The sequence below is a fragment of the Delphinus delphis genome, chromosome 9 (assembly GCF_949987515.2).
Source record: "Delphinus delphis chromosome 9, mDelDel1.2, whole genome shotgun sequence".
In the NCBI taxonomy this organism is placed as follows: Eukaryota; Metazoa; Chordata; class Mammalia; order Artiodactyla; family Delphinidae; genus Delphinus; species Delphinus delphis.
Genome location: NC_082691.1, coordinates 100082751 through 100110674, shown reverse-complemented (window position 1 = coordinate 100110674; position 27924 = coordinate 100082751). Strand labels below are relative to the sequence as shown.

The 27924-nt window shown below is 42.5% G+C and overlaps 1 protein-coding gene across 2 annotated transcripts; it reads left to right on the top strand.

The window, feature by feature from the left end:
* The first annotated feature begins 3207 nt into the window (after window positions 1-3207).
* Window positions 3208-26289, top strand: ZNF786 (zinc finger protein 786). 2 transcript variants are annotated; one of them, XR_009520694.1, is made up of 5 exons: window positions 3208-3330; window positions 12161-12287; window positions 16501-16653; window positions 18063-20012; window positions 26064-26289. XR_009520694.1 is itself a non-coding variant. In XM_060021060.1 (4 exons), the coding sequence occupies exons 1-4, from the start codon at window positions 3313-3315 to the stop codon at window positions 19883-19885; spliced, it is 2121 nt and encodes a 706-aa protein (XP_059877043.1). In that variant the 5' UTR covers window positions 3208-3312; the 3' UTR covers window positions 19886-20574. The 2 variants fall into 2 exon arrangements, 1 of the variants encoding a protein (XP_059877043.1); XM_060021060.1 differs by lacking the exon at window positions 26064-26289 and having other exon boundaries at window positions 18063-20574.
* Window positions 26290-27924: the final 1635 nt, after the last annotated feature.

Sequence of the window (27924 nt, the reverse complement as noted above, 5' to 3'; positions counted from 1 at the left end):
TTTGTAGACTTTTGGATGATAGCCATTCTGACAGGTGTGAGGTGATATCTCATTGTGGTTTTGATTTGCCTATCTCATAATTAGCGATGTTGAGCATCTCCAGATCTTCTGTCCATTGATGTAAGTGGGGTGTTAAAATCCCTTACTATTATTGTATTACTGTCAGTTTCTCCCTCTATGTCTGTTAATATTTGCTTTATATATTTAGGTGCTCCTGTATTGGGTGCATATATGTTAACAAGTGTCATATCCTCTTCTTGTATTGATCCCTTTATCATCATATAATACCCTTCTTTGTCTTTTGTTACAGACTTGGTTTGAAAGTATATTTTTTCTGATATTGGTATTGCTACCCCTGCTTTCTTGTCATTTCCATTTGCTTGAAATATCTTTTTCCATCTCCTCACTTTCAGTCTGTGTGTTTCTTTAGCTTTGAGGTTAGTCTCTTGTAAGCAGCATATAGATGGGTCTTGTTATTTTTGTCCAATCAGCTACCCGATGTCTTTTGATTGGAGCATTTAGTCCATTGACATTTAAAGTAATTATTGATAAGTATGTACTTATTGCCATTTGTTACTTGTTTTACAGTTGCTTTTGTAGTTCTCTGTTCTTCCGTTCTCCGTTTAGTTTCTTCCCTTGTGGTTTGATGATTTTCTTTAGTGGTATGCTTGTGTCCCATTCTCTCTCCTTTTTTGTGTAACTATTGTAGGTTTTCGATTTGTGGTTACACAGGAGCCATATATGTTTACCTATAATAATATCTACTTGTTTTAACCAGGTAGTCATTTAAGTTCAAACACATTCTAAAAGATCTTCACTTTTCCTCGCCTCCCCCACATCTTGTGTTTTTGATGTCATCTTCTACTACTTCATGTTTATCCCTTTACTGATTATTGTAGTTATAGTCAATTTTACAATTTTTTGTCTTTTAATCTTCATACTAGCTTAAGTGGTTGATCCTCAGCCTATACCATATATTTGTCTTTACTGGTGGGATTTTTCCTTTCCTCTAGATTATTGCTTCTTGTAATAGACTCTTCTTTTCCACTTAAAGAGGACCCTTTAACATTTCTTTTAGGGTAGGTTTAGTGCTGATGAACTCAGTTTTTGCTTGTCTGAGAAGTTCTTTAACTTTCTTTCAATTCTAAAGGATAATCTTGCTGGGTAGAGTATGCTAGGTTGCAGGGTTTTCCCTTTCAGCAAAGTTTTAAATTTTAATTTAATTTAATGTATTGGTCTATCCTTTGCACTTTGTACTTTTTGTATCTTAAGACTGTGTGTATAAAAATATTCAAGCAATATTATTTATGGCCACAAAATTTTTAAACTGCCGCTAAATACTTCACACTACCCTACCTGTTATGGGCTTAATTGTTTCCAAAAATTGTTTATTTGAAAAATAAAAATTTATTTGACTGCACCAGGTCTTAGTTGCAGCACACGGGATCTTTGCTTCAGCATGTGGGATCTTTTAGTTGTGGTATGAGGAATCTTTCTGGTTGTGGCACTTGGGATCTAGTTCCTTGACCAGGAATCAAGCCTGAGGCCCCCTGCATTGGGAGCGCAGTCTTAGCCACTGGACCACCAGGGAAGTCCCCCAAAATTCATTTGTTGAAGTCCTGACCCCCCAGTACCTCAGAATGTGACTATATTTAGAGATAGGGCCTTTAAAAAGGTAATTAAGGTAAAACAAGGTGTTATGGGTCAGCCCTAATCCAATGTGACAGGTGTCCTTATAAGAGGAGATTGGGACCGAGAACACCCAGACTGAGGGACAACCATGGAAGGACACAGGGAGAAGCGCAGCCATCTGCAAGCCGAGGAGAGAGTCCTCAGAGGAAACAAACACTGCTGACACCTTGATCTTGGAATTCTGGCCTCCAGAACTGTGAGAAAATTAATTTCTGTTGTTTAACCCGCGGTTAAACAGTCCATGGTACTTTGGTATGGCAGCCCTAGCAGATTAATACACTACCTTAAATTGCAGCCATTTAAAAGTATAATTATGAGATTATGAGAAATATGGAAAACCTTGGTATGGTAAGTGAAAGATAAAAAGACAAAAAATTATGTGTGTCTCAGAACCATATAAAAAGAACATGTCTGTGGACAGAGACTGGAAGTCTATATGAAGCAAAATCGAGCATTTACATTAGAATACCAGAATTATGGACAACTTTCACTTCTTTTAAAATTTGCTTTATTGTTGCTAAATTGTATATATACAGTATTGTTCCTTAAGAAAACCTTTAAGTTAGGGATAGCAATTACATATATCTAAGCAGTTCAACCATACTGGCTGCTTAAGAGTGAAAGGCAGAGTAAATTTAAGATCCATTTCAGGGCTTCCCTGGTGGCGCAGTGGTTAAGAGTCCGCCTGCCGATGCAGGGGACACGGTTCTGTGCCCCGGTCCGGGAGGATCCGACGTGCCGCGGAGCGGCTGGGCCCGTGAGCCATGGCCGCTGAGCCTGCGCGTCCGGAGCCTGTGCTCTGCAACGGGAGGGGCCACAACAGTGAGAGGCCCGCGTAACCGCAAAAAAAAAAAAAGATCCATTTCATATTTAGGTTATAGACCATTTCTTGAATTTTATAGACTGTGAGTCATGTTCCTAATGTAAGTCCATGGGGCCAGCGATGTCATGACTCTGCCTGACTTCCTGAGGATGAATACCCAGCCTCCTCACCCTCGGCAGGACCATTCTGAGGGATGATCTACACCCTCTGAGTCCCCAGCAGAATGGACTCCCAGTTGCCGACGGGGAGACCTGCTCGTTAATGCTTAATGCCCCTTGATTTCTCACCTCCCTGACTTGGTTCCTGAGATCACCTCACAGATGACGCCTTGAACCTAATCCTTGACTGGGGTTGGCTTTGGGGAGGAATCAAACCCCTGTACTCCCTCTCATTGTTTCTATCTCAGTTAATAGCGAGTATACTATCCATCCATTTGCAGTTGACGCTGCATTTCCCCCTCTTTCCGTCTGCATCTCCGTCTCCCTCCTCTGGGTCCCCCAAGAGAGTGCGAGGATCGGTCACCCCCGGACGGCTGCGGCTGGCGACTGACACCGGTCTGCACGGCGCGGGCTGCCACTGCAGACAGCGCTCGCTCCTCCAGGCCGCAGGGGGACGCTGTGGGGCAGAGCGGCCGCGAGTCCCAGCGTGCACCGCGCCTGCGCTGGGCCTGCAGGTCGGCGAGGAGCGGCGGGGTGGGAGGCCGCAGTTGCCGCTGCCGCACGGAAGGTGCCGCGGGCAGCCGGGACTCCTGGCTTGGCTGTAACCCGGTCTGGGGCCAGGTGGGACCGCGAGGGCCCATGGCCGAGCCGGCTCCGGTAAGAGGGGCTCCCCGCGCGGACGCCCGGCTCGGGGATCTGGGCGGGTCCTCGGGTTCCGGCTCGGCGGGCCGGCATCCTGGGGTCCTCCCGGGGCGGAGGCGGACGGGTGGGGCGGGGTCTGAGGGTCGCGCTTAGCGCCTGCTGTGAGGTCTGGACCCTGAACTGAGCCGGTGAACGCCGCCCCTTGGGCTCGTCCGTGTCCAAAGCCCTAAACAAAGCCGATCGTGGAACTGGCGGAGTCTGGGCCGGGGGCGCCTGTGCGTGAGACGGGCGGATGAGAGAGAGGATCGAAGTTGGTCTGGGGCCGGCAATGCGTGTTAACTAGTTCAGCCAGTTTTACATTATAGTTACTGAATTTAGAACAAGTGTTTGAAAAGATTTAAGATTCTGAATGGTTGAAATGATGGTTGGCAGGGACTTAAATGGCAGAATTTAACGCTAACGTGTTGAAGTTTGTGTTGAGTGTAAGAAGGAAGGAGGACACGTTGGAAGGAAGAAGATATAAAAACCTAAGTAGGGTACACACTATTTGATTATTTAGTGTTTTGTTGAAATTGAGGTTTTATGTTTTTCTCTATAAGCTTACATAATGAGCATTTTTTCAGATTACTAAATGAATTCATGAGATCATTACTTTTAAGATACCGTTAACAATCTCAACAAAAACCATAATTCCTAGGACTAAATATATAAAAGATATGTAACACCTTTTTTTTTTTTTTTTTTTTTTTGCGGTACGCGGGCCTCTCACTGTTGTGGCCTCTCCCGTTGCGGAGCACAGGCTCCGGACGCGCAGGCTCAGCGGCCATAGCTCACGGGCCCAGCCGCTCCGCAGCATGTGGGATCTTCCCGGACCGGGGCACGAACCCGTGTCCCCTGCATCGTCAGGCGGACTCTCAACCACTGCGCCACCAGGGAAGCCCCTGTAACACCTTTATAGCAAAAATTATTAATAACAGGCATACCTTGGGGATATTTTGGGTTTGGTTTCAGACTGCTGCAATAAAGCAAGTATCACAGTAAAGGAAGTCACGATTTTTTTGGTTTCTCAGTGCATATAAAAGTTATGTTTATACTGTACTGTAGTGTGTTAAGTGTGCAGTAGCATTAAGTCTTAAAAAACAATGTACAAACCTTAATTAAAAATACTCTGGCTAAAATTGCTAATCATTGTCTGAGCCTGGAGCAAGTTGTAATCTTTCTGCTTGGTGGAGGGTCTTGGCTCCTTGTTGATGGTTGCTGACTGATCAGCGTGGTGGTTACTGAAGGTTGGCATGTGGCAATTTCTTAAAATAAGACAACAGTGCAGTTTGCTGCATCAGTTGACTCTTCAGGAGTCATTTCTCTGTAGCATGCAATGCTGTTTAATAGCATTTTACCCACAGTAGCACTTCTTTCAAATTTGGAGTCAGTCCTCTTGAGCCCTGCCACTGCTTTATCAACCAAGTTTATGTAATATTCTAAATCCTTTGTTGTCATTTCAACAATCTAAATGGCATCAGCAGGAGTAGATTCCATCTGGATAAACCACTGTCTTTGCTCATCCATAAGAAGCAACTCCTCATCTGTTAAAGTTTTATCATGGGGTTAACAGCAATTCAGTCACACCCTCAAGGCTCCACTTCGAATTCTAGTTCTCTTGCTGTTTCCACCACATCTGCAGTTACTTCCTCCACTGAAGTCTTGAACCCCTCAAAGTCATCCATGAAGGTTGGAATCAACTTCCAAACTCCTGTTAACATTGATATTTCAGCTTCTTCCCATGAATCATGAATGTTCTTCGTGGCATCTAGAAGGATAAATCCTTTCCAATAGATTTGCAATTTACTTTGCCCAGATCCATCAGAGGAATCACTATGTATAGCAACTATAGTCTTATGAAAGGTATTTCTTAAATAATAAGACTTAAAAGTCGAAATTACTCCTTGATCCATAGGCTGCAAAATGGATATTGTGTTAGCAGGCATGAAAACAACATTAATCTTATATATCTCCTTCAGAGCTCTTGGGTGACCAAGTGCATTGTCATTGAGCAGTAATATTTTGAAAGGAATCTTTTTTCCTGAGCAGTAGGTCTCAATAGTGGGCTTAAAATATTTGGTAAATCATGTTGTAAACAGCTGTGCTGTCACCCAGGCTTTGATGTTCCATTTCTAGAGCACAGGCAGAGTTGATTTAGCATAATTGTTAAGGGCCCTAGGATTTTTGGAATGGTAAATGAACAGGGGTTTCAACTTATAGTCCCCAGCTGCATTTAGCTCCCAACAGAGACTCAGCTTGTCCTTTGAAACTTTGAAGCCAGGCATTGATTTTCCTCTCTAGCTATGAAAGTCCTAGAAGATATCTTTCTCCAATATTAGGCTGTTTTGTCTATATTGAAAATCTGTTGTTTAGTATAGCCACCTTCATTAATTATCTTCGCTAGGTCTGGAGAACTTGCTGCAGCTTCTACACCATCACTTGCTGATGCACCTTGCACATTTATGTTTAGGGGACGGCTTCTTTCCTTCGGCCTCATAAACTGTGCTCTGCTGGCTTCACACTTTTCTTCTGCAGCTTCCTCACACGTCTCAGGCTTCATAGCATTGAAAAGAGTTAGGACCTTGCTCTGCATTAGGCTTTGGCTTAAGGCGATGTTGTGGCTGGTTTAATCTTCTCTCTAGACCACTAAAACTTGCTTTGTATCAGCAGTAAGGCTGTTTTACTTTCTTATCATTTGTGTGTTCACCGAGTAGCGCTTTAATTTCCTTCAAGAACTTTTCCTTTGCATTCACAACTTGGCTAACTGACACAAGAGGCCTCGCTTTTCAGCCTGTCTCAGCTTTCCATGTGCCTTCCTCACTAAGCTTAATCATTTCTAGCTTTTGATTTAAAGTGAGAGATGTGTGACTCTTCCTTTCACTTGAACACTTAATAATGTAGGGTTATTAAGCGGCCTAATTTCAGTATTGTTCTATCTCAGGGAATAAAGAGGCCCGAGGAGAGGGAGAGAGATGGACCAGTCCGTGGGGCAGTCAGAACACACACATTTTTTTTAATAACTTTTTTTTGATAAATGTATTTATTTTTGGCTGTGTTGGGTCTTTGTTGCTGCGCGCGGGCTTTCTCTAGTTGCAGCGAGCAGGCTTTCTCTAGTTGCAGCGAGCAGGCTTTCTCTAGTTGCAGCGAGCAGGGGCTACTCTTGGTTGCAGTGTGCGGGCTTCTCATTAAGGTGGCTTCTCTTGTTGCGGAGCACGGGCTCTAGGTGCGTGGGCTTCAGTAGTTGCAGCACGTGGGCTCAGTAGTTGTGGCTCACGGGCTCTAGAGCACAGGCTCAGTAGTTGTGGCACACAGGCTTAGTTGCCCCACAGCATGTGGGATCTTCCCGGACCAGGGCTTGAACCCATGTCCCCTGCATTGGCAGGTGGACTCTTAACCACTGTGCCACCAGGGAAGTCCCAAAACACATACATGGATTGATTAAGTTTGCCGTCTTATATGGGCACGGCTCATGGCACCCAAACAATTAAAATGGTAACATCAGGGCTTCCCTGGTAGCGCAGTGGTTAAGAATCCGCATGCCAATGCAGGGGACATGGGTTTGAGCCCTGGTCTGGGAAGATACCACATGCCGTGGAGCAGCTAAGCCCGTGCGCCACAACTACTGATCCTGCGCTCTAGAGCCTGCGAGCCACAACCACTGAGCCCACATGCCGCAGCTACTGAAGCCCGCACACCTAGAGCCCGTGCTCCGCCACAAGAGAAGCCACGGCAATGAGAAGCCTGTGCACCGCAACGAAGATTAGCCCCCGCTCGCCACAACTAGAGAAAGCCCGCGCACAGCAATGAAGACCCAACACAGTCAAAAAAAAAAAAACGGTGACATCAAAGATCACTGATCACAAATCACCATAACAAATACAATAATAATGAAAAAGTTTGAAATATTGTGAGAATTACTAAAGAGTGACACACAGACATGAAGTGAGCAAATGCTGTTGGAAAAATGGCACCAATAGGCTTGTTCGACACAGGGTTGCCACAGACCTTCAGTTTGTAACAAATGCAGTACCTGCATTTTTTACAAAGCACAAAGCACAGTAAGATGAGATATGCCTGTAAACAGGAGGTAAATCATGCCCATAAATGGGAAGACTAAATATAATAAAGATGATACTTTCCTTCCAAGTTAATATATAAATTTACTGCAACTTCATCAAAATGGCAGTAAGATTTTTGTAAATTATATAAACGGATTCTAAATTTCGTTTGGAAAAATAAAGGTCAAAATATGATGCCGAAAAGAAGAATAACGGGGACTTGCCCTAGCAGATAATAAAATTTACAGTAAATCCATAGAATTAATACAGTACTGTTTTGTGCAGGGGTAGACACATGGAGCAGAAGAAACCCAAAGAGGACCCCAGAGCAGAGTACTGAGTTGAATAGTGTCTCCCCCAATACATGTACTTCCCCGAACCTCAGATTGTGACCTAAATAGGAGTAGGGTTGCTGCAGATGAAATTCGTTATGATGAGATCATACTGGAGTAGGACAGGTTCTTAATCCATCATGAGTGGTGTCTTTATAAGAAGAGGAGCAGAGTCACAGAGACCCAGACACACAAAGGGAGAAGGCCCTGTGACAGTGGAGGCAGAGATGGAACTATGCAGCTGCAAGCTGAGAAATGCCACATATCAACAACCACCACCAGAAGCAAAGGGAAAGGCATGGAACAGATTCTCCCCTAAAGGCTTCAGAGAGAGCATAGCTCTGCTGACACTTTGATTTCAGATTTCTAACTACCAGAACTATGAGAGAATAAATATTTAATGTTTTAAGCCGCCAAGTTTGTGGTACTTTGTGACAGCAGCCCTAGGAATCTAATTCGGAGAACTTCAGAAGTGGTGTTGGGACAACTGACTTTTCCATTTGGAAAAAAACATTAAGGTAGATCATTGCTGTATACCATAAAAAAATTACGTTCCAGATAAATTAAAAATCTAAACATGAAAAGTAAAACTTCAGTCTTTTGGAAGGAAATGTAGGATATCTTCATAATCTTAGCGTAGAAGAAAATTTCTTAAACCACAAAGGGCAAAATGAACTAAGAAAAGATTGATATATTGCATTACAATTGAAAATTTATATACAATATAAATATAAGACAGCTTAAGTAAAAATAAAAGCTAAGAGATACACTAGGAGAAAGTATTTGTAAACTAATGTAGTCAACAGTTAATACACAAATTATATAAAGAAATCTTAGAAATGAAAGGACAAATAACCCAGTAAAAATACAGGCAAAGGATATGAACAGGCAGTTCATAGAACTAAAAGCAAATGGTCAATGGATAAAAGCATGAATTAAAAATTGTGACATTCAGACAATGGAACACTATACAAAATTAAAATAAATCAGTTCTATGTATATCAAGATGGACAGATCTCAAAATGTTGCATGAAAAATGCAAGTTGCAGTATAATAAAGCATTTGTGTATAAAAGACAAAGCAATACTATATATTATTTATAGATACATATGTATATTAAAAACATGAGCTGAAAACGTACCACATGCATCAACATGGTTGTGTCTCAGAAGGGAGGTGAATAGGACCGAGTGTAAGAATAAGATTGAAGTGGGGACCGAGGGGGCTTTGAGTTTTATCTGTCAAATTCAATTTCTTGAGAAGGAAATCTGAAGAAAAAATGTTAAATTTGTTAAATCAGTGGTAAATACTCAGATGCTTGCTATAATGTACTCTGTAATTTTTTGGATCTTTCACACTTCTGAAGATTAAAGAAATAAACAGTGAAGCCTTTTTGAGCATTTTTGGAAAACATTTTAAAAGTAATGAATTCTGCCATCATACATCATATGCATTTCTAAAAATCACAGTGCAATGCAAAATCATGCAGTAAAAACCACAGAGCTTATGGGAGAAATGGGGTTAGGTACACAACACTCAAAAAGCTTGTCAGTGACAAGTTAAAAAGAAAAGATAGAAACAATAAAAACAGCACAGTTTTATGCATGTTAAATGATTAAGAAATAATTACCTTAAAAACAATCTGAAATTTGCCTGTGGAAGTGGGTGTAAGAAGGGATGGAGCTTTTGAGTTATTGTGAAGTAGTGGAAGGGACATTATCTGAAATTAGATGGAAAGTTGTAACACCAGGTGTGAATAGGTAGGGCTCACCACAGGGTAATCTGAGGCAGCTGGTGCTTGAAGGGTATGCATGTGTGTGCTTTGTATATTCCTATTCAGTTCAGTTCTCATAGTAGCAACCAGAACTCTAAAATCCCTAGGAATGAATCTGTCAAGAATTATTTAAGATCTATATGAAGAAAACAATAAATTTTACTAAAGAAAATAAAAAAATCTAGATAAATATATGTTTCTGGATGGGAAGATCCCATAATTTAGAGACCCACTTCTCTCAAAATTAATTCATATACTTAGTATATTCCTATCAGAATCCCAATAGAATTTATATAAATTTGACAAAATATTTCTCCTGTTTATTTAGAAGAGAAAATAGACAAGGAAGGTCAAGACAGTTTCCTTTAAAAAAGTGATCAAGGTGGTGGTAGATGGCCATATCCTCTTAAATAGCAAATCATTTGATAAAACTATAAGAATTAAACAGTCCAGTATTGGAGCAAGAATAGACAAAACCACCAGTGGAACAAAAATATAACCAAGTATAAATGGAAAACTAGTTTATGAAAAAGCGATCCCAACACAATGGTAAAAGAATTGTCAGTAAGTTTTGTGACAATTTAATATCTCTTTGGAAAAAGAATTATGTGCCTTATTGTTATAATATACCAGAATATCTTTTATAATTTTAGAATAGGGAAAGTCTTCCAAATCAAGGTACTAAACCCTGAAGCCACAAAAGAGGTTCTAGTAAGTACAACAGTATGAGATAAAAGCAGTGCACGTACGTTGAAAAGAGATGGGGAAATTATCTGAGAACTATGATTGGTTCCACCAAAACCTTAATACTATTAGAATTGATAAACAAATATGGTACATTAATTGGATATAAAATAAGTTTACAAAAATCAGTTTCTTAAAAATACTAGTAGTAATGATTTGAAGTGGCAGAGGTGGTCCCATTTATAATTGTTGGGAAAACTACACAATACCAGAAATAAAGTTCATAAAAAAGATTCAGAACATTTATGAAGAAAATCATTAAGTTTATTAAAGGATAGGAAGCAAGATCAAATGAGTGGTAGAACATGTTCCTAGATGAGCTCAACCTTTCCTAAATACACATATAAATTTAATTAAAATTGAATCCCAATGTACTTTTTTTTTAAACTGGACAAAATTATTTTAGAATTTGTAAGGAAGAATGAATGTTCCAGAAATTAACAGCAGTAGCTTGACAAAGAATGGGTGTGTGGGGGGGGGCACTTATTGCATAGGTACTGTAATCAGATATGTATAGATAGTGTAACAATATATAGATTCACATACATGTGAAAATCTAATATATGCAAAGGTGAAGGTCAGGATTTCAATCTAAGGAGAAAGAGTGGTGCATTTATTAGTGTTCTGTGATTGGCTGTCCATATGTACATAAATAAAGATACCAATATCATCTGTAGAATTAAGCTGCAAATCTAATTGTGAAAAAAATTCAGTAGAATATTTGTATAATTTTTTGATTGTGACAAATACAAAAAATGAAAGTAAAAGCTGGAAACAATATGGAAAAGACTCAGGTTTTAACTAAATAAAAGGGTCAAAATGTTCTCTTTGGCAGAAGAGAAAGTCAAAATACAAATGATAAACTAGAAGAAAATGTTTGTTAACTAGTCAAAGGATTATTAACCCTAATGTAAGAAAGTTAATTCAAATTATAGGAGCCCACTAAAACGTTGAGCAAAGGATGTCAACAGGCATGCACAAAGATAAGTGGAACCCCCCCTCCCCGCCAAATATGAAAATGTTGCTAAGCCTCACAAATGAATGCAAATTAAAATAATGAAGTACAGGGGACTTCCCTGGTGGTCCAGTGATTAAGACTCCGCGTTCCCAATGCAGGGGGCACAGGTTCAATCCCTGGTGGGGGAACTAAGATCCCGCATGGCTCACAGAGAAGCCTAAAAATAAATAAATAAATAAAACAATGAAATAGAATATTTTACCTATCATGTTGGCCAATAAACAAACAAACAAATAAGGTTTCAGAACATCCTGTGCTGGCAAAGGTGTAAAGAAATGTCTCTTATTAGCAAGGGTAAAAGTGCTGGATTCTTTTTGGAAGGCAATCTAGTGGTATCTCGTAAACTGAAGATGTTTCTATCCTTTGATTTAGTAGTCCTCCTTTTTATTTAGCCTTTTCCTGCAGAAGTAAAACCACTAATATATAAGGAAGCATATCAGAGCACTGTTGGTAATTTATAAAGGAAATGGAAACAATATATGTGTCATCAGTGGAGTATGTGTACCCATGGAATATAATGCAATTAACAAAAAACCGATTTTGCCTATGTAAATTGACCTGGAAAGATGACATGTTAAGTGAAAGAAGTTACACAGTGATTTGTTCCCATTTTTGTTTTAAAAAAGAAGAAGAAAAATGAAAGAGGTCCATGCTATACATATGCATATGTAGTTGGAACAGGCATAGAGAAACAAGTGGAAGGGGGTGGCCATGGTCACCAACAGAACCACATGATGGGAGTCAGGGAAGGAGCAGTTCCCAAGGAAGAAGCTGCCTAACGGACAAAAACACTGTCCACTGCGAAACTCTTAAATTGATGAAAAGGAACTGGAGTTTTGAAGCAATTATGACTGCATGTGTATTATGCCTATAATTTCAGTTACCTCTGACTTTTGAGGATGTGGCCGTTTATTTCTCCGAGCAAGAATGGCGGGATCTAGAGCCATGGCAGAAGGAGCTTTACAAGCAAGTAATGAGAACCAATTATGAGATTCTTGTTTCTCTAGGTAAGAAGTGTTTAACTGTGGCTGAGGCATGGAACTGGGTCCTGTTAGGGGTTTCAGTCACTCCATACTCCTGTTTGTCAGGTAGCCAGATTGCTCAGAAAATAACTCAGAAAGGCATTTTTATGCAGAGTCTTTTGTTAATATCTGTAAGCATTGCTAATCCTTACTCAAGGGTAGATGTTGCTACATGAGAATATTTGTGACAGCATGTAATGTAAGGTGGTCAGAGATGACGGAATATATGTCAGGCTTTTAATCATGATATACTTCCAGGTTGCCATGATTTTTCAACATGGATACATACCTTGCCTATATCCATAAAGTACCCTGTATATCTTTAACCTAGGATGTTCCTACCTGTCAACTTTTACAGTGGTGTCCATATACCTCAAAAAAGCTAATGTTATTTTTCCCTGCAATGAGATTTTGGAAGGCTATACATAGGTGTTTACCCGCAGTTGTTTCTGCATGGTTACGGTAATGGTGTTCTTTTTAGTCTTTTTGCTTACTTAGTCTTTGTATTTTACTATTAAATATGGTTTTTAAAAAATCAGTCTGTTTGGAGAAGCATCAAAATGAATGATAAGTCTTTTGCCTCACCCCTCACTCAGTTAATTCCCCAAAGGCAACCATGTTAATCATTTCTGTTTTAGCTTTTACTGCAGTTTACTACAGTCTATTGTACTTACACCTGTATTTCTTGGTTATTGAGTTTAACTCCTTACTGTGAAAAATGAGGGTTTCACGTACTTATACTATCCCTCTTCTATCTCCTTTCTCCCCCTTCTTCCGAAATTTTGATAGTTTTTTAAAAATTTTTTTAACTTTAAAAAAAAATTTTATTATCTATGTTACAAATATTTCTTTCCAATTTGTTCCATACACACACACACACACACACACACACACACACACACACACACACACACACACACACATACACAGATACACACACACACATATATTTGTTGTTTTATCTTTTGGCCACACTGCGTGACTTGTGAGATCCCAGTTCCCCAACCAGGGATCAAACCCATGCCTCCTGCATTGGCAGTGTGGAGTCTTAACCACTGGACTGCCAGGGAAGCCCCTGATAGTTTTTTAATGCCTCTGTTGGCCACCTTTATAATTTAAATAATAAACTTCTAGATCATGTTTCATGAACTTTACATTATATCTCTTTATCTTTCAGTCTACGAAGGTAATTAGTTCTCCTATATTCCCTCCACTTCTCTTGCCAGCGTCTGACATAATTAAGATTTCCAGTTTCTATACAGTGTTTCTGAAACATTAATACAAGATATTACATTATTTTCATTGTTAGTGAAGAACCAATTAAAGTAATTGAATCAATAGAGAAAAGAAAAATAATCTTGTGACATGAACCCTGTGCCACCCAAAAAGAATGTTCCAAGCATCAAGATCAAATGGATGTGGACTTCTATGGTGGCGCAGTGGTTAAGATTCCGCCTGCCGGTGCAGGGGCCATGGGTTTGATCCCTGGTCTGGGAAGATCCCATATGTCGTGGAGCAACTAAGCCTGTGCTTCACAACTACTGAGCCTGCGCTCTAGAGCCCACGAGCCACAACTACTGAGCCCACGTGCCACAACTAGTGAAGCCCATGCTCCTAGAGCCCGTGCTCCACAACAAGAGAAGCCACTGCAATGAGAAGCCCACACACCACAGTGAAGAGTAGTCCCTGCTCGACACAACTAGAGAAAGCCCACGCGCAGCAATGAAGAAACAACAAAAGATCAAATGGATGTGAAGTGGTGTATCAATGTGGGTTTGGTTTGCATTTCCTTAATGGTTAATCATGTTGAGCATCTTTTCATTTGTGTATCTTCTTTGAAGAAATGTCTATTCAAGTACTTTGCCCATTTTTATAGTGGGCTATTTGTCTTTTGTTGTTGGGTTATAAGTGTTCTCTATTTGTTCTGAATACTGAACCCTTATCAGATATATGATTTGCAGATATTTTCTCCGTTTCTTGGGTTACCTGTTCCCTTTTTTTTTTTTTTTTTTTTTTTTGGTGGTACACGGGCCTCTCACTGCTGTGGCCTCTCCCGTTGCGGAGCACAGGCTCCGAACGCGCAGGTTCAGTGGCCACGGCTCATGGGCCCAGCCGCTCCGCGGCATGTGGGATCCTCCTGGACCAGGGCACGAACCCATGTCCCCTGCATCTGCAGGTGGACTCAACCACTGCGCCACCAGCGAAGCCCCCTGTTCCCTTTTTGATGGAGTCCTTTGAAGCACAAAAGTTTTAAGTTTTGATGAATTCCCATTTATTTTTTCTTTCGTTGCTTGAGCTTTTGGTGTCATATCTAAGAAGCCATTGCCTAATTCAGTGTCACAAAGATCCACTCCTATGTTTTCTTCTAAGAGTTTTATAGTTTTAGTGCGTATATTTAGGTCTTTGATCCTTTTTTTTCCTTCTCTGATCCGTTTTGAGTTAATTTTTTCACACTGTGTGATATAGGGATCCAGCCTCTTTTGCATATGGATATCCAGTTGTCCCTACACCATTTGTTGAAAAGACTATTCTTTCCCCCATTGAATTATCTTGGCACCGTTTTGGAAAACCAATTAACAGTAAATGTCAGAGTTTATTTCTGGATTCTCAAGTCTGTTCCATGGATCTATATATGTCTAGTCTTATGCCAGTACCACACTGTTTTAATTACCATTGCTTTAGGATCAGTTTGTCAATTTCTGCAAAAAAAAAAAAAAGGCAGATGGGGTTTGGGGAATATGGTCATCTTAACAGTACTGTCTTCCAATTCATGAACATGGGATATCATTTCATTTATTTAGTACTTTTTTTTTTAGGACTTTTAAAATTACTTTGAACAACATTTTATGATTTGTATTGTGTAAGTCTTATGTTTCTTTTATTAAATTTTTTCCTAAGTATTTTACTCTTTTTGATGTTCTTGTAAATGGACTTGCTTTCTTAATTTTTTTTTGAAAAATTGTTTTATTTTAAAAGATGCTGAGAGTTCAACCCAGATGAAGACTGAGAATAGGTGTATGGATTTATTTTTTTAATTAATTTTTATTGGAGTATAGTTGCTTTGCAATGTTGTGTTAGTTTCTGCTGTACAGCAAAGTGAATCAGTTATACGTATACATATATCCCCTCTTTTTTAGATTTCCTTCCCATTTAGGTCACCACAGAACACTGAGTAGAGTTCCCTGTGTTATACAGTAGGTTCTCATTAGTTATCTATTTTATATATAGTAGTGTATATATGTCAATCCAAATCTCCCAGTTCATCTCACCTCCCCTTCCCCACTTGGTATCCACATGTTTGTTCTCTACATCTGTGTCTCTATTTCTGCTTTGCAAGTAAGTTTATCTGTACCTTTTTTCTAGATTCCACATATAAGCGATATTATATGATATTTGTTTTAGGTGTATGGATTTAAATAAAATACAGTGATTTCTTTTTTCATGAGAGCAGCCTTGGAATTCTTTTGGGGTTGAAGTCAGATTTCAGAGGGCTAATGTATATGTCACTCTGACATTTTATCCCTAAAATCCCTCAGCATTGCCCAGCTTATCCTCTTTCTCTGATTTGGACCATCTACTATAATCTCCTTTTAGCAATCCATGAAGCATACTTTTGGTTCTTTTAAATATATATATTACTGAAAGAAAGTTTTACTTGAAAATACACAGCGTAAACAGTTTTTACAGGGAAATGGGTATCTTGTAATATTTTAATTCGTTCATTTCATTCATTGCAACCCCCTTCTATTCTAGCAGAACTCAACTGTATTTTAGGTTGCGATTAGCACTGTCACTGGAAGTAGTTCTCAGAATATTTTAGCTGAAGCTCCAGTTCTTATTTTCATATACCCCCTATTCCCAAGATATCTCCGGTTGTCTCAGGGGTTGTCCCACAATTCTCAAAGCACAATACTGGTGAGTTTTAAGAAACCTGTGACAAAATGCAGCATTGCTAGATATATTGGGACCAAGACAAAATCAAACACAGAGTCATCTAACAGGTCCAGGTAGATTAGGAACCCACTGTTATAATGTGTGGGCAGTTCTGCTTTTCTTTGTGTAAACCTATAATCTATTTTTAAAAATCTCTTCTCATACATTTTCCCAGGAGTAAATTTGAGAATTTAAAAACAGCTCATTGTGCTTTAAATTTAGTGCTCAAGGAAACCGAACTACCCTGTTTGACTTTTCTGTACAGATGATGGACTTCCCAAACCAGAACTAATATCCTGGCTTGAACAGGGGAGAGAACTCTTCAGGATCTGGGGAGAATCACAGAAATCAGGAAACATAATTTGCACCTCTGCTGATTTGCATTTGGATCCAGTTATTGAGGGACAGCTGTTTATGGGTGAGTATTAAGAAATCAGGGCCCTGTCCTTAAGACATCCCATTCAGGTTTCTTAGCTCCAATTCTCTGACCTTGACTTCCTGTTTGACTGGACTGAGGCTTAACACCTGGTATATTCTAGAGAAAGGCAGTAAAGCATAGTTGTTAGGATTGTGGGTTCTGGATCCTGAGTCTGGATCTTGCCTTTTCCAGGTGACCTTGGGCAAGTTATTCAACCTCATAGTATTTCAGTTTCCTGACCTATAAAGTGAAGATAATAAAAGTACCTACATTATAGGATTAAATGGGTTAATGTATGTAAACTGTCACAATGATACCTGGCAGCACAGTAAGAGTTCAGCAAATATGAGGTATTCTTAGTAGTGGGGGGAGGAATAGAGCCTCCTCTTTTGTTTCTTGTCATGATGGGAGAGTCTGAGATTTTTGGATTCTTAAGGGTCAGTATTAAAGTATGGAAAGAGAAAGTCAAATGGGAGCATCATTCCAAGAAATGTTGTCAGTAGTTTATTTAATTTTTAGCTGCTGCTTTCAGGAGAGTAAAAGAGTTTTTCTTCACAAATTATTTCACTTTTCACTGTCTGTTAGCAATTCTTCCAAGAAACCTTTTTACAAGGCTGGTAGGAATAGAGATGAGGAGGGAGGAACATCTGGTCTTAGGACAGCTCCTGGAGTATATGGAATCATAGTGTTAGCCAGGGCCTGTCAGTAACACTGCCGTCATTATTTTATCTTTTTTTAAGTCTTTATTGAATTTGTTACAATACTGCTTCTGTTTTATGTTTTGGTTTTTTGGCGAGGAGGCATGTGAGATCTTAGCTCCCTAACCAGGGATTGAACCTGCACCCCCTGCACTGGAAGGTGAAGTCTTAACCACTGGACTGCAGGGAAGTCCCTGTCATTATTTTTTGACTCCAGGAATGTCTGCGCATCCAAATGGGACAAGTCTGGTGGCCCTGAGGTCATAATAATGGTGAACATTTACAGGGAACATGCAGTGTGCCAGGCCCACGCTAAGCCCTTTACCCACGTTAACTCATACAGTTCTCACAACGATCTTATGTATTGTTTCCATTTCTACAGGAGAAGGAACTGAAGCCAGAGATGAGTTTGACAAAGCTTACACAGTGGACAAATGGGATTCGAACCCAGTCTGATTCCAAAGCTTAGGCCCTACATTTGTGACTTACATGTTCTCTTTTCAATATTATTCTAAGATAGGTCTGTTCAGTTTAGTTTCAGCAGACTCGCACCAAACTCCTGGTCATGAAGCTGACCCCACTGAAAGGAGCTGCCGGTTTAGTTCAGTGGAAGCTGGGCTTCCAGGCCACCTCAGGTCACTGCTACGGCCACATAAGCCTTGGTCTTGTCACAGGATGGGATACTGACTGAAGTTTTCTTTTCAATTTCAGGAAGCCAGCAAGCTGTGAAACCAGGAGAAGGCCACTGCCATTTCCAAGTAGATGCTCTTCAGAGCCAGCGTTCCTCTGAACCCTTATTAGGAAAAACTGAAGATGTTTCCTTCAGGCCTGACCAAGTCGTCGCCCTCCTGAATCCACAAAGACATGATACTCGGGCTCTAGTTCCAGTAGTACACAGCTCCAGGGAACCCACCCAAAGAGACACAACCGTAAGTCCCAGGACCCTAGGTCCCCCAGGCTTCCAGGAAACCTCTGGGGAGGGCCTCCAGCACCCTTGCCCTGTCTGTGGGGAAGGCTTTTGGAAAAACCTCTCAGAGCAGCACCAGGGGCGCCACTCGAAGGACCTGCTACACAGGGCCTGGAATCAATTCCGCAAACAAACCGAGGCACAACAGCCGCTGAGCATCCCTCGGGGACAGAGGCACTTCCGCTGTCCAGAATGTGGGCGAGGCTTCCGCCGGAAGTCGTGTTTGCTTAGACCCCTGTCAATCCACCCTGATGAGAGCCAGCTGCTGGGCAGCGAGTGTGAAGTGTACGCCCACCACCTGCGCGCGGGGCCGAGGCCTTCCCAGTGCCCCGGCTGCGACGAGCGAGGCCCCCGGGGCCCTCCCGGCGCGGAGAAGCCAGGCTCCCGGAGAGAGGGTGCCGGGGCCGCCTCCGAGCAGGCTGAGCTCCCGCGCTCGGGAGAAAAGCCGGGCCTGATCCCGGCTGGCGAGGAGCGCCCGGAGGCTCTCGAGCCCGGCCCCGGCACGGAGAGGCCGGCCTCCTGCGGCCCGTGCGGCCGGCGCTCCTCCCCGCAGTGCGGGCTTCCAGACCACACCCACGTGCACAGCGCAGAGCGGCCCTTCCGGTGCGCCGAGTGCGGCCAGGCCTCCCGCCAGCACGGGCGGCTGCGGCTCCACCGGCGGCTGCAGTCAGAGGAGCAGCCTTTTGCGTGCCCGGAGTGCGGCCTGGGCTTCCGGCTGAGGAGGCACGGCGGCGAGAGGACGCTCTCCTGCGGCGAGTGCGGCCGCGACTTCGCCCACCCGTGCAAGCTGCGCGAGCACCTGCGGGTTCACAGCGGAGAGCGGCCCTTCGGGTGCCCTGAGTGCGGCAAGAGCTTCCGCCTAAAGGGCATCCTGAAGGCGCACGAGCGCACGCACAGCCGCGAGCGGCCCTTCCAGTGCGCGGAGTGCGGCAAGGGCTTCACGCGGCCATCCAAGCTGGCCGAGCACTTCCGCGTGCACAGCGGCGAGCGGCCCTTCGGCTGCCCCGACTGCAGCCGCCGTTTCCGTCTCAAGGGGCAGCTGCGGAGCCACCAGCGCCTGCACACGGGCGAGAGGCCCTTCCCGTGCCCCGACTGCGGCAAGAGCTACCGCGTGAAGGCCGACATGAAGGCGCACCGGCTGCTGCACGGCGGCCGGATGCCCTTCTCCTGCGAGTGTGGCAAAGGCTTCGCCAAGCAGTCCAAGCTCGTGGAGCACATCAGGACGCACACAGGCGAGAAGCCCTTTCAGTGTCCCCAGTGCGACAAGAGCTTCCGCTTGAAGGCGCAGCTGCTCAGCCACCAGGGCCTGCACACCGGTGAGAGGCCTTTCCGCTGCCCCGAGTGCAATAAAAACTTCCGGGAAAGGGGCCACATGCTTCGGCACCAGCGCATCCACAGTCCCGACAGGCCGTTCGCCTGTGCAGACTGCGGCAAGGGCTTCATTTATAAGTCGAAACTCGCCGAACACATCAGAGTGCACACGAAGTCCTGTCGTGCCCCCAGTGAGCCTGATGTTAAGCAGAGGCTCAGCCAACTGTTTGCGATGATTGAGGCCGACTGGAGTTGAGGCCGAGGAGGGTGCCCTGCGGTGCTCGAGGCCGACTGGAGTTGAGGCCGAGTAGGGCGCCCAAAGCGGTCAGCAGAGTCGGTATTGCCAGGGAGTCCACAGCCAGCGCAGCCAAACCCAAAATCTGGTAAGACAGATGGAAGGAACAGGGGCCCTTTTTTGAGCAAGAATGTAATACAGGTTAGGCATGTGAGAAACCACAAAGATTCTCATTTAAAACATCACCAGCTGTGTTTTCTATCCATTGATAGAAAACAGTGGATAGAAACAGATAGGTTTGTTCTTCCCACCATCTGAATGGGTCATTTTCCCCAATGTGCTAATAAGCTAACTCTGAAATCCCAGCTTGAATTTAGACAGCAGGAAATCCCTCCAGTACTGTTCTCAAAGCTAAAAGGATGGGGTGACTGTTAAATGTCAACTCTTCTTTTTTTCATAGTATGATGATAAGCAGGGGGTTTAACCCAGCGACTTTTGTTGCAGGCCTGATATGATAGGATTTGGTTTTGACTTATTTGTAGCTAATAGCAACAAAATGAGTTCTCCGACTCATGGTTTGTCTATGTGAATGCTGAAGTTTCACAGCAGGTTTCATAGTGATTATGCATGGTTACCCTTAAGGAAAAGCTGATAATTCAAGCAAAATTTGATTAATCTGGGTTGAAGAAAATAAAACCAAAGGTGCTAAGTTGTATGGGAGTAGAGTTTTGTTTTTTTAAATTGAAGTATAGTCGATTTACAATGTGTTAGTTTCAGGTGTACAGCAAAGTGATTCAGTTATACATACATATATACCTATTTTATTTTCAGATTTTTTTCCCATACAGGTTATTATAAAATATGAGTATAGTTCCTTGTGCTATACAGTAGGTCCTTGTTGATTATCTATTTTATATATAGTATCCCAAACTCCTGATTTATCCCACCCCACGGAGAGGGGGTAGCTAGAGTTTAGATAAGAGATTGGGACAGGAGGTAGATTTGGGAGTTCCAGAACACAGGTGCTGTTTGCAGCTGAGAGAGTGAGTGAGATTCCCAAGAGTGACTTTCTAGGCAGATGACTAAAGTCTGAGTTAAGACAAAATAACAAAGCTAAACAGCTTTATTAGGGAGCCTGACAGGCAACAACAGTTTCATGTAGAGAGTTTTCAAGGAAACGTTCAAAGTAAACATAATACAAATAGAAGTCGAGGAAAATACCCCATTTGTTACACTAGGTGAAGGCTGTGTGAGCACACAATGTTTATACCCCAGGGACAGAGTTGTACTCCATCCAGAGAATTCCTGACTTTCAGAGGGTTTATGTTTCATTTAAAAGAATGGCTGACCTGAAATTCTAGGGATGATAGAAAATGAGATGTCAGTAAACTGTAATAGACATTACTATAAAGCAATAGTTCAAGATGATTTTCTCTGGAACACTAGCTCCAAGTAAATAAGTTAAACAGTTCCCCCCTACACACACACAGAGTCTGTGACTCTCAAGAGGAAAACATAATGTATAGCATATTCTGAATATATTTGACCTTGGTATTCCTTTCTGTCTTTTTTTTTCCCCAAAAAAAACCCCACTATGATCTTGTGGACATCAGTAGAGTTCTACAGGACTCATTCTGGAAAATATTACTGAAGAATAGTCCTGGCTCCAGCCAAGTAGCCCTTAGTCTAAGACAGAATATCAGGGGATGAACGCCCTCAGTTTTAGGTGACAAAACAGAACTTTAAGTCAGAATAAATCTTTAAGTGGTTTTAGAGCACCCTTTGTCTCATGTGATAGGACACTAACAGAGGTGACTGATGATATTAAGAGGTGATATGATTTAGGCAGGTTTATAATCATTAGACACACATGGCTATGTCTGCTGTGTTCACGAGGCAGTTGACCTTACAGTGCGTGAGGAAAGAAGGAGCCGTGGCCCCTGCTGCAGACTAGGGCCTATGGTGAGGGAGCAGGAGGGCGAGGAGGAGCAGGGTCCGTAGTGGGGGAGGGGGAGGAGAAGGGGGCCTGTGCTGGGGGAGGGGAGGAGGAGGATGTGGCAATGAATCATGTAGAGGCTTTGAGGGAGACTGAAGGCTAGGGCCTCTAGCTCGGTGTTCTCACATATTTCCTGTTATAATTGGAGGATCTCAGAGATAGTAAAAGATCCAGAGTGTTTGAATTTTGTTAGAAACTGGAAGGGTTTTGGAGGAAGTTGAGAAAAAGGGCACAACCCAACTAAACCCCAGTACCCTAGGCTGCCCACGCTACAAATGAAAAAGATACCAGAGTGGTGTTTAACAAGTAGAGGGATTTCTGGGAAGGAAGGTATTATAAGCACAGGTTCCTAAAACTTCTCTTCCTTTCCTGCCCAAAATTCCTAAAAAAAAAATATCACTGCTGAGATATCCTGGTGAAATCCCTGAACTTCCAAAAATAAGAAGGAAAAAAAAAAAGTATCCTGTCACCTACAAAGGAATAAGAACTCTGATTGGCGCAACAGTGAAGATCATATTAAAGGGACAGAATGGTTTAAAAAAAAATCCATTTAAGTCAAGAAGACAAGGTCTCTGCTGAGCCATTATTTAACATTATAGAATACATCATATTACTGTGTACCTGGAACATCCAAGAGAATCAGCTAGGTAACTACTACAAGTAAGAAAAATGACCCTATTCACAAAAGTCCAGTTACTGTCTTGATTCAAGATAGGAATTAAGCACACGCTTATGTTTGTCTTCTGCCTCTCAGTATCCCATTGAAATTATAGTAAAGGGATTTTTCTTCAAAGGCTGTAAATCCACAATAAAGAACAGAATTCCGAGGAGACCATCACCAGATGAGAAATTTCAATAGATTTCAGAAAGTTATTAAAGAATGGTATCTAATGAAGAGGATCACAGGACTGAGCTGAGGGGACTATTGATTTGCTCAGAAGAAGCTCAGCCTGGGGAGCCAGGCAGGATGGAGTCTGGAAACCAGGGCATTAACTGAAAGTCTATTACAGTGAATAGTCCAGCCCCACTCCATCCCTACTACTACCAACACCAGAAGCAGGAAGTGTGTCTGGCAGCTAGGTATTTACCTTGTAAGGGAAAAAAGGAAAGGAACAAAGCATCTGGGGATAACTAGAACTATATGGATATTGTCTGAGATAAAAGCCCTCCTCATTCTAGCATGACTCCTAAGCAATCAGTCACGTTGGAGTAAACTGTCATACAAGACCCACCCATGGACACAAAGATCCTAATTGACTTGTCTACTGTTGCATTCTCAAATATGGACAGGCAAGATTATCAAACATTTGGAAAAAACTTTTACATGAAAGAGAAAGACCAAGACAAGCAAGAAAAAAAGTACGTCAGACAAACCATAGCTAATTCAGGAAATAAAAGCTATATTTTAAAATCTCTAATAAAAATATTCAGAAAAATATAACGCTTACTATAAAACAAGAACATAATGTTATGAAAAAGGAAGCATCTGAAAAGCAAATTCTAGGAAGTTTAAAAAAAAGTGACTGCTAAAATAAAAACATCTCAGGAATTCCCTGGCAGTCCTGTGGCTAGGACTCGGCACTTTCACTGCCAGGGCCCCGGGGTTCAACCCCTGGTCAGGGAATTAAGATCCCGCAAGCTGTGCAGCACAGCCCAAATAAAAAACCCAAAATAAAACAAAACAAAATCTCATAGTAGTATTAAAGAAATCTCAGAGAAAACAGAACCAAGTTTCAACACATAGAAAATAAGAGTAAATGGGAGAAAATGAATTGTGCAAATACTAGCCTCTGCCCATTTTTCTATAGAAAAAAATGCATATCTATACATATTATCTTAATCATACATACATATATGACATAAAGGTAGGAGGGGAAGAGAGTGGGAGAAAGAAGCAAATAAAGGGGGGAAAGTACACCAAAAAGCCCCTCATGTGTGATTATGCATCTATATAAAAATGTATGTGATTACAAGGAAACTCTGAAATTTTAAAAAGTAGTAATATAAAAATAAAATACAAAACTCAGTCCTAAAGGAGGGCTGGACACTCCTTTTAATTCTTTTTAGAATTTTAGAGTTTTAAAATTCCAGTCTCTAATATTACAGAGAAGGAAACCAAAGCCACAGTGTCTCATCCACAATCTCATACCTAGTTAATGGCAGGGCTGAGACCGTGCGGGTCTTCTGAGTCCAGGGCAGGGATCCTTCCATCACACTTAATTGGAAATCCAGGAAATGCATGTTCTGTGGATAAGAAATACTAACTGCTTAAACAAACAAAACCAGCACAGTTACCTAAACCAGGGAAGGAAGATTACAGAGAAAAAGAACAGAGAAAACCACAAGTATTCAGTGTAAAAAATCACATAGGCAAAGGGAGATTATTAGCAGCATCTTGGAAAAGACCAAAAGATTAATGAAAGGATTCTTTTTTAAAATAGGGAAGAAAAGCCATCGGAATGAATGGAAACCCTTTATGATTTTAGGGACAAAGAGATTATTTAGGAATAAAATAGAATCTTCTTTCTGACTGAACGTAATTCACTACTTCACTCTTGACCAAGATAGCTTCTGGGGGGAGGTTTCCATCACCCTAAAATGTGAAGCTTGGAGTTATTAACTAAAAATCCAGAAACTTTTAGTTATAATTGACAAAGGGGAGTTTATCACCAGAAGTTTTAAAATAAGTTAGGAACAAACCAATCACTCTCATGGAAACTAGAGGGCTTTTTATCTGTGACCCCACTCTATGAGAATAACACCCCCCCCCCCGAAACCAGTATGATTATATCCTGATGAGAGTCACCTGGTAAAAAGTACAGAAAAGGATGTACTCACCAAACACTTAAAATAAGTTGTTGAGGGAGAGGCAACAGTTTCTATTATGCCTGTGTGGTGTATCAAGGGAATAAAAGGATAGCTTCTCACCACATCCACTTGGATGTCTAATAGACTTCTCAAATTCAACATTTCCAAAACCAAACTTATAATTTTCCTCCCTTATCCTGTTCCTTCTGTAGTCCTTTCCATCTCAGCAAATGGAAACTCCACCTTCTAGTTTCTTAGGTAAAAAATCTTGATACTTTCTTTGACTTCTCTCTCTCTCAAAAATCTCACCTAATCCATCAACATGTCCTGAGAGTTCCATCTTCAAAATAAATCTAGACTCTTAAGTCTTCTTACCACCTCCTCTAAGACAACCTGGCTCAAGCTGCCATCACCTGGTGCCTGATTATTTCAATAGCCTCCTCACTGATCTTCCTGTTTCCACCATTGCCTACCCACAGTCTGTTCTCCAGAGAGCAGCCAGAGTGATCCTTTAAAAATAAAAGTCAGGTCATGTCATTTTCCTGGTCAAAACCCCCAATAATTTGAGGGTCAACAGATTTGAAGAAGCAGAAGAGACCAAAAAGGAGAGAACAGTGAGGTGAGAGGGATCCCATGAGAACATGGTGTCTCACTAGCCAAGCAAGGAGAGTATTCCAAGAAGCAGGTCTGCTGCTAAGGAGTACAATGAGAACAGGGAAGTGGCCAGTAGAATTGGCAACATTGAGATAAATGTTAACCTAATCAAGAACAGTTTCATTGGGAGCCGTTGGGGCAGAAAGGCAAAACTTGGTTGATTGGTGCAGGAGTGTGAATAAGGAATTGGAGACAGGCTACACAGAAAACTCAAGTTTGAAAGAAGTTTGGTCATGAAGGGGAAAAGAGAATTTGGCAGTAGCAGGAAAAGTTATTGATAATGGAGCATGTTTGCATGCTAATGGAGGAGGATTCTGAAAGAGGAGGAAATTGATGTCGAGAGGAAAGATAATAGAGGAAGTGGAGGAATTGGCTTTTGATGAGGGAGGGACATTTTTCCCACAGTAACTGGAGGATAGGAAAAGAGGAGGAGAGGGACTCTGTCCCTTTGAACCACTACCGTCTCCCTTTTAGTGTGCACTGTGCATCTGCATTACGTAGACATTAACTATATCCCCTTAGAAGACACAGGAATGCCTACTCGCCAAAAAAACCTCACCCAATTTCCTCCTGGCACCAGCAGGTTAACTCCTTAGGAGTTAATGTTCCTTTCTCAATCCTGTAAGAGGTCACAATAACCCACTACTTGCCTCGTTGGACTATGTAAACTGTCAATACGGTACTTTGATATATAACCCTTTGTCTCAAAAATCTATATAACTGTGCTTTGCCTTCTGATAGGTGGAACAGCCTTCAGAACTTTCTGCAAGATGGCTCTAATAACAATTCCCACATCTTTATGAGATTGACTATTAAGTTTTTTCACTGTCGAGAAGTTTGGTGTACCAAAAATTCAGGCAGAAAAAGGCAACCTTACACATGATCCAATTCCCTGATTTATATGCCCATCAATTTTAGGTCCAACCTTGTGTAACCCCCAAAAGAGGAAGGGGCGGGATTTCCCTAGTGGTCCAGTGGTAAGGAATACGCCTTCCAATGCAGGGGACTCGGGTTCGATCCCTGGTCGGGGAACTGGGATCCCACATGCCAGGGGGCAACGAATACTCCGCACCATAACTACTGAGCTCGCGTGCCTCAACTAGAGAGCCCGCGTGCCACAACTACAGAGCCCACACGCCCTGGAGCCAGCGTGCCACAACTAGAGAAGAGAAAACCCACAGGCCACAACTAGAGAGGAGACCGCGCACCATAACGAAGAGCCCACATGCCTCAACGAGAGGCCACATGCCCCAACAAAGATCCCGTGTGCCACACCTAAGATGTGACGTAGCCATTAAAAAAAACCAAGGGGTCGGGGGGAGCAGAGTTTAAATTGCACTCCTCCCAGAGCCTGGGAGATATGGACCGGACGCGCAGCGCTATGACCTGCCTCTGGAGACTCTTGGCTCCTCCTGCCTGCAGGCGGCGCGGTAGGAGCCCAGTCCCCGCGCCAGAAAGACAACGTTCCCAGGGTGCTTTGCGTGTCCCCATGGCAACGGCCCCCGCGGAGCGGGGCTGACCGGCGCAGGCGCCACCCCCGAGCGGTCGGTAAGATCGTTTGGTCGTCCGCCGCGGCACCAGCGCGGCATTTGAAAATGGTACCCCGCGCCCAACCGAGGCCTGGAATCCGGCCGGGGACCATCCCGGGGGCGGGCTCAGCGGCCGCGCCCCGGGTCTCGGGCTACGCAGACTCTGCAAGTGTCAGCGGTGACATCTCGGCCCGGCAGAAGGGGCGGTCCGCGGTGGCAGGAAGAAAAGCCTGCTCGGGCGGGAGCCGGGCCTGGAGGAGACGCGGTCCGGGATCCTCGGACTGACTGTGAAATCTGCAGCCCTAGCCCAGCAGTCTAACCCGAGCTCGCGCGTTGGAGTCCAGAGGGGGCCGTGCAGGGAAATCCGTGCTTTCAGCCGTGGTTACTAAGTTCCTCGAAGCAGGGACTGATTTTTTTTTTTTTTTTTTAATCTTTGTTACCCATGCAGTGTGTTTCCACAGTGGGCGCTCTACAAACACTTGTTGAATCAATGAATTAACGAATGAAAGAGATGTACACATAGCCACTGATTTTACAGTCAGCCCAGGGCTTTCTGAGTGTTGCTGTTTCTCTGAAGCTCAGCTTGTGTGCTGGGAGTACTGTTAGTAAGGTACAGAGTGGAAGAAAGAACAGGGAATTACGGCTGAGAAAAGGAAAGGAGTCCCATAGGGGAACATAGAGTATAATACTAAATTGCAATGATAGGGACTGTCACTTCAACATGTAGTTTTTTAGAAAATGATGATGACGGTTGCAACTCTTATTTTAGTTTCAAGTCTTTCAGAGATTCTCAGGGGTGACAGTAACTCAGTTTCCTGATACTTAGCTTAAATTGAAACAATGTTTCCCAAGAAATATGACAATTAATTTCTTACTGCCTTTTCCCTAACACACACACACAAAATGGTATTCAGAATAAAATCTTTAGGGATCATAATCCAACTCCCTCACTTTATAGATGAGTAAAGTGAGTTACAGAGAGGTTGAAGTGACTTGCTCCAGGTCATATAGCTAGTGACTGAGAATACAGCCTAGGTTTCTTGAGTTCCAGTTCTATGCTCTCCCTCCTTTCT

Coding starts and splice junctions, on each gene's coding strand:
- ZNF786 (XM_060021060.1), top strand. Junction 12,288..16,500: donor TGAGATTCTTGTTTCTCTAG/GTAAGAAGTGTT, acceptor TTTTCTGTACAG/ATGATGGACTTCCCAAACCA. Junction 16,654..18,062: donor TGAGGGACAGCTGTTTATGG/GTGAGTATTAAG, acceptor TTTCAATTTCAG/GAAGCCAGCAAGCTGTGAAA.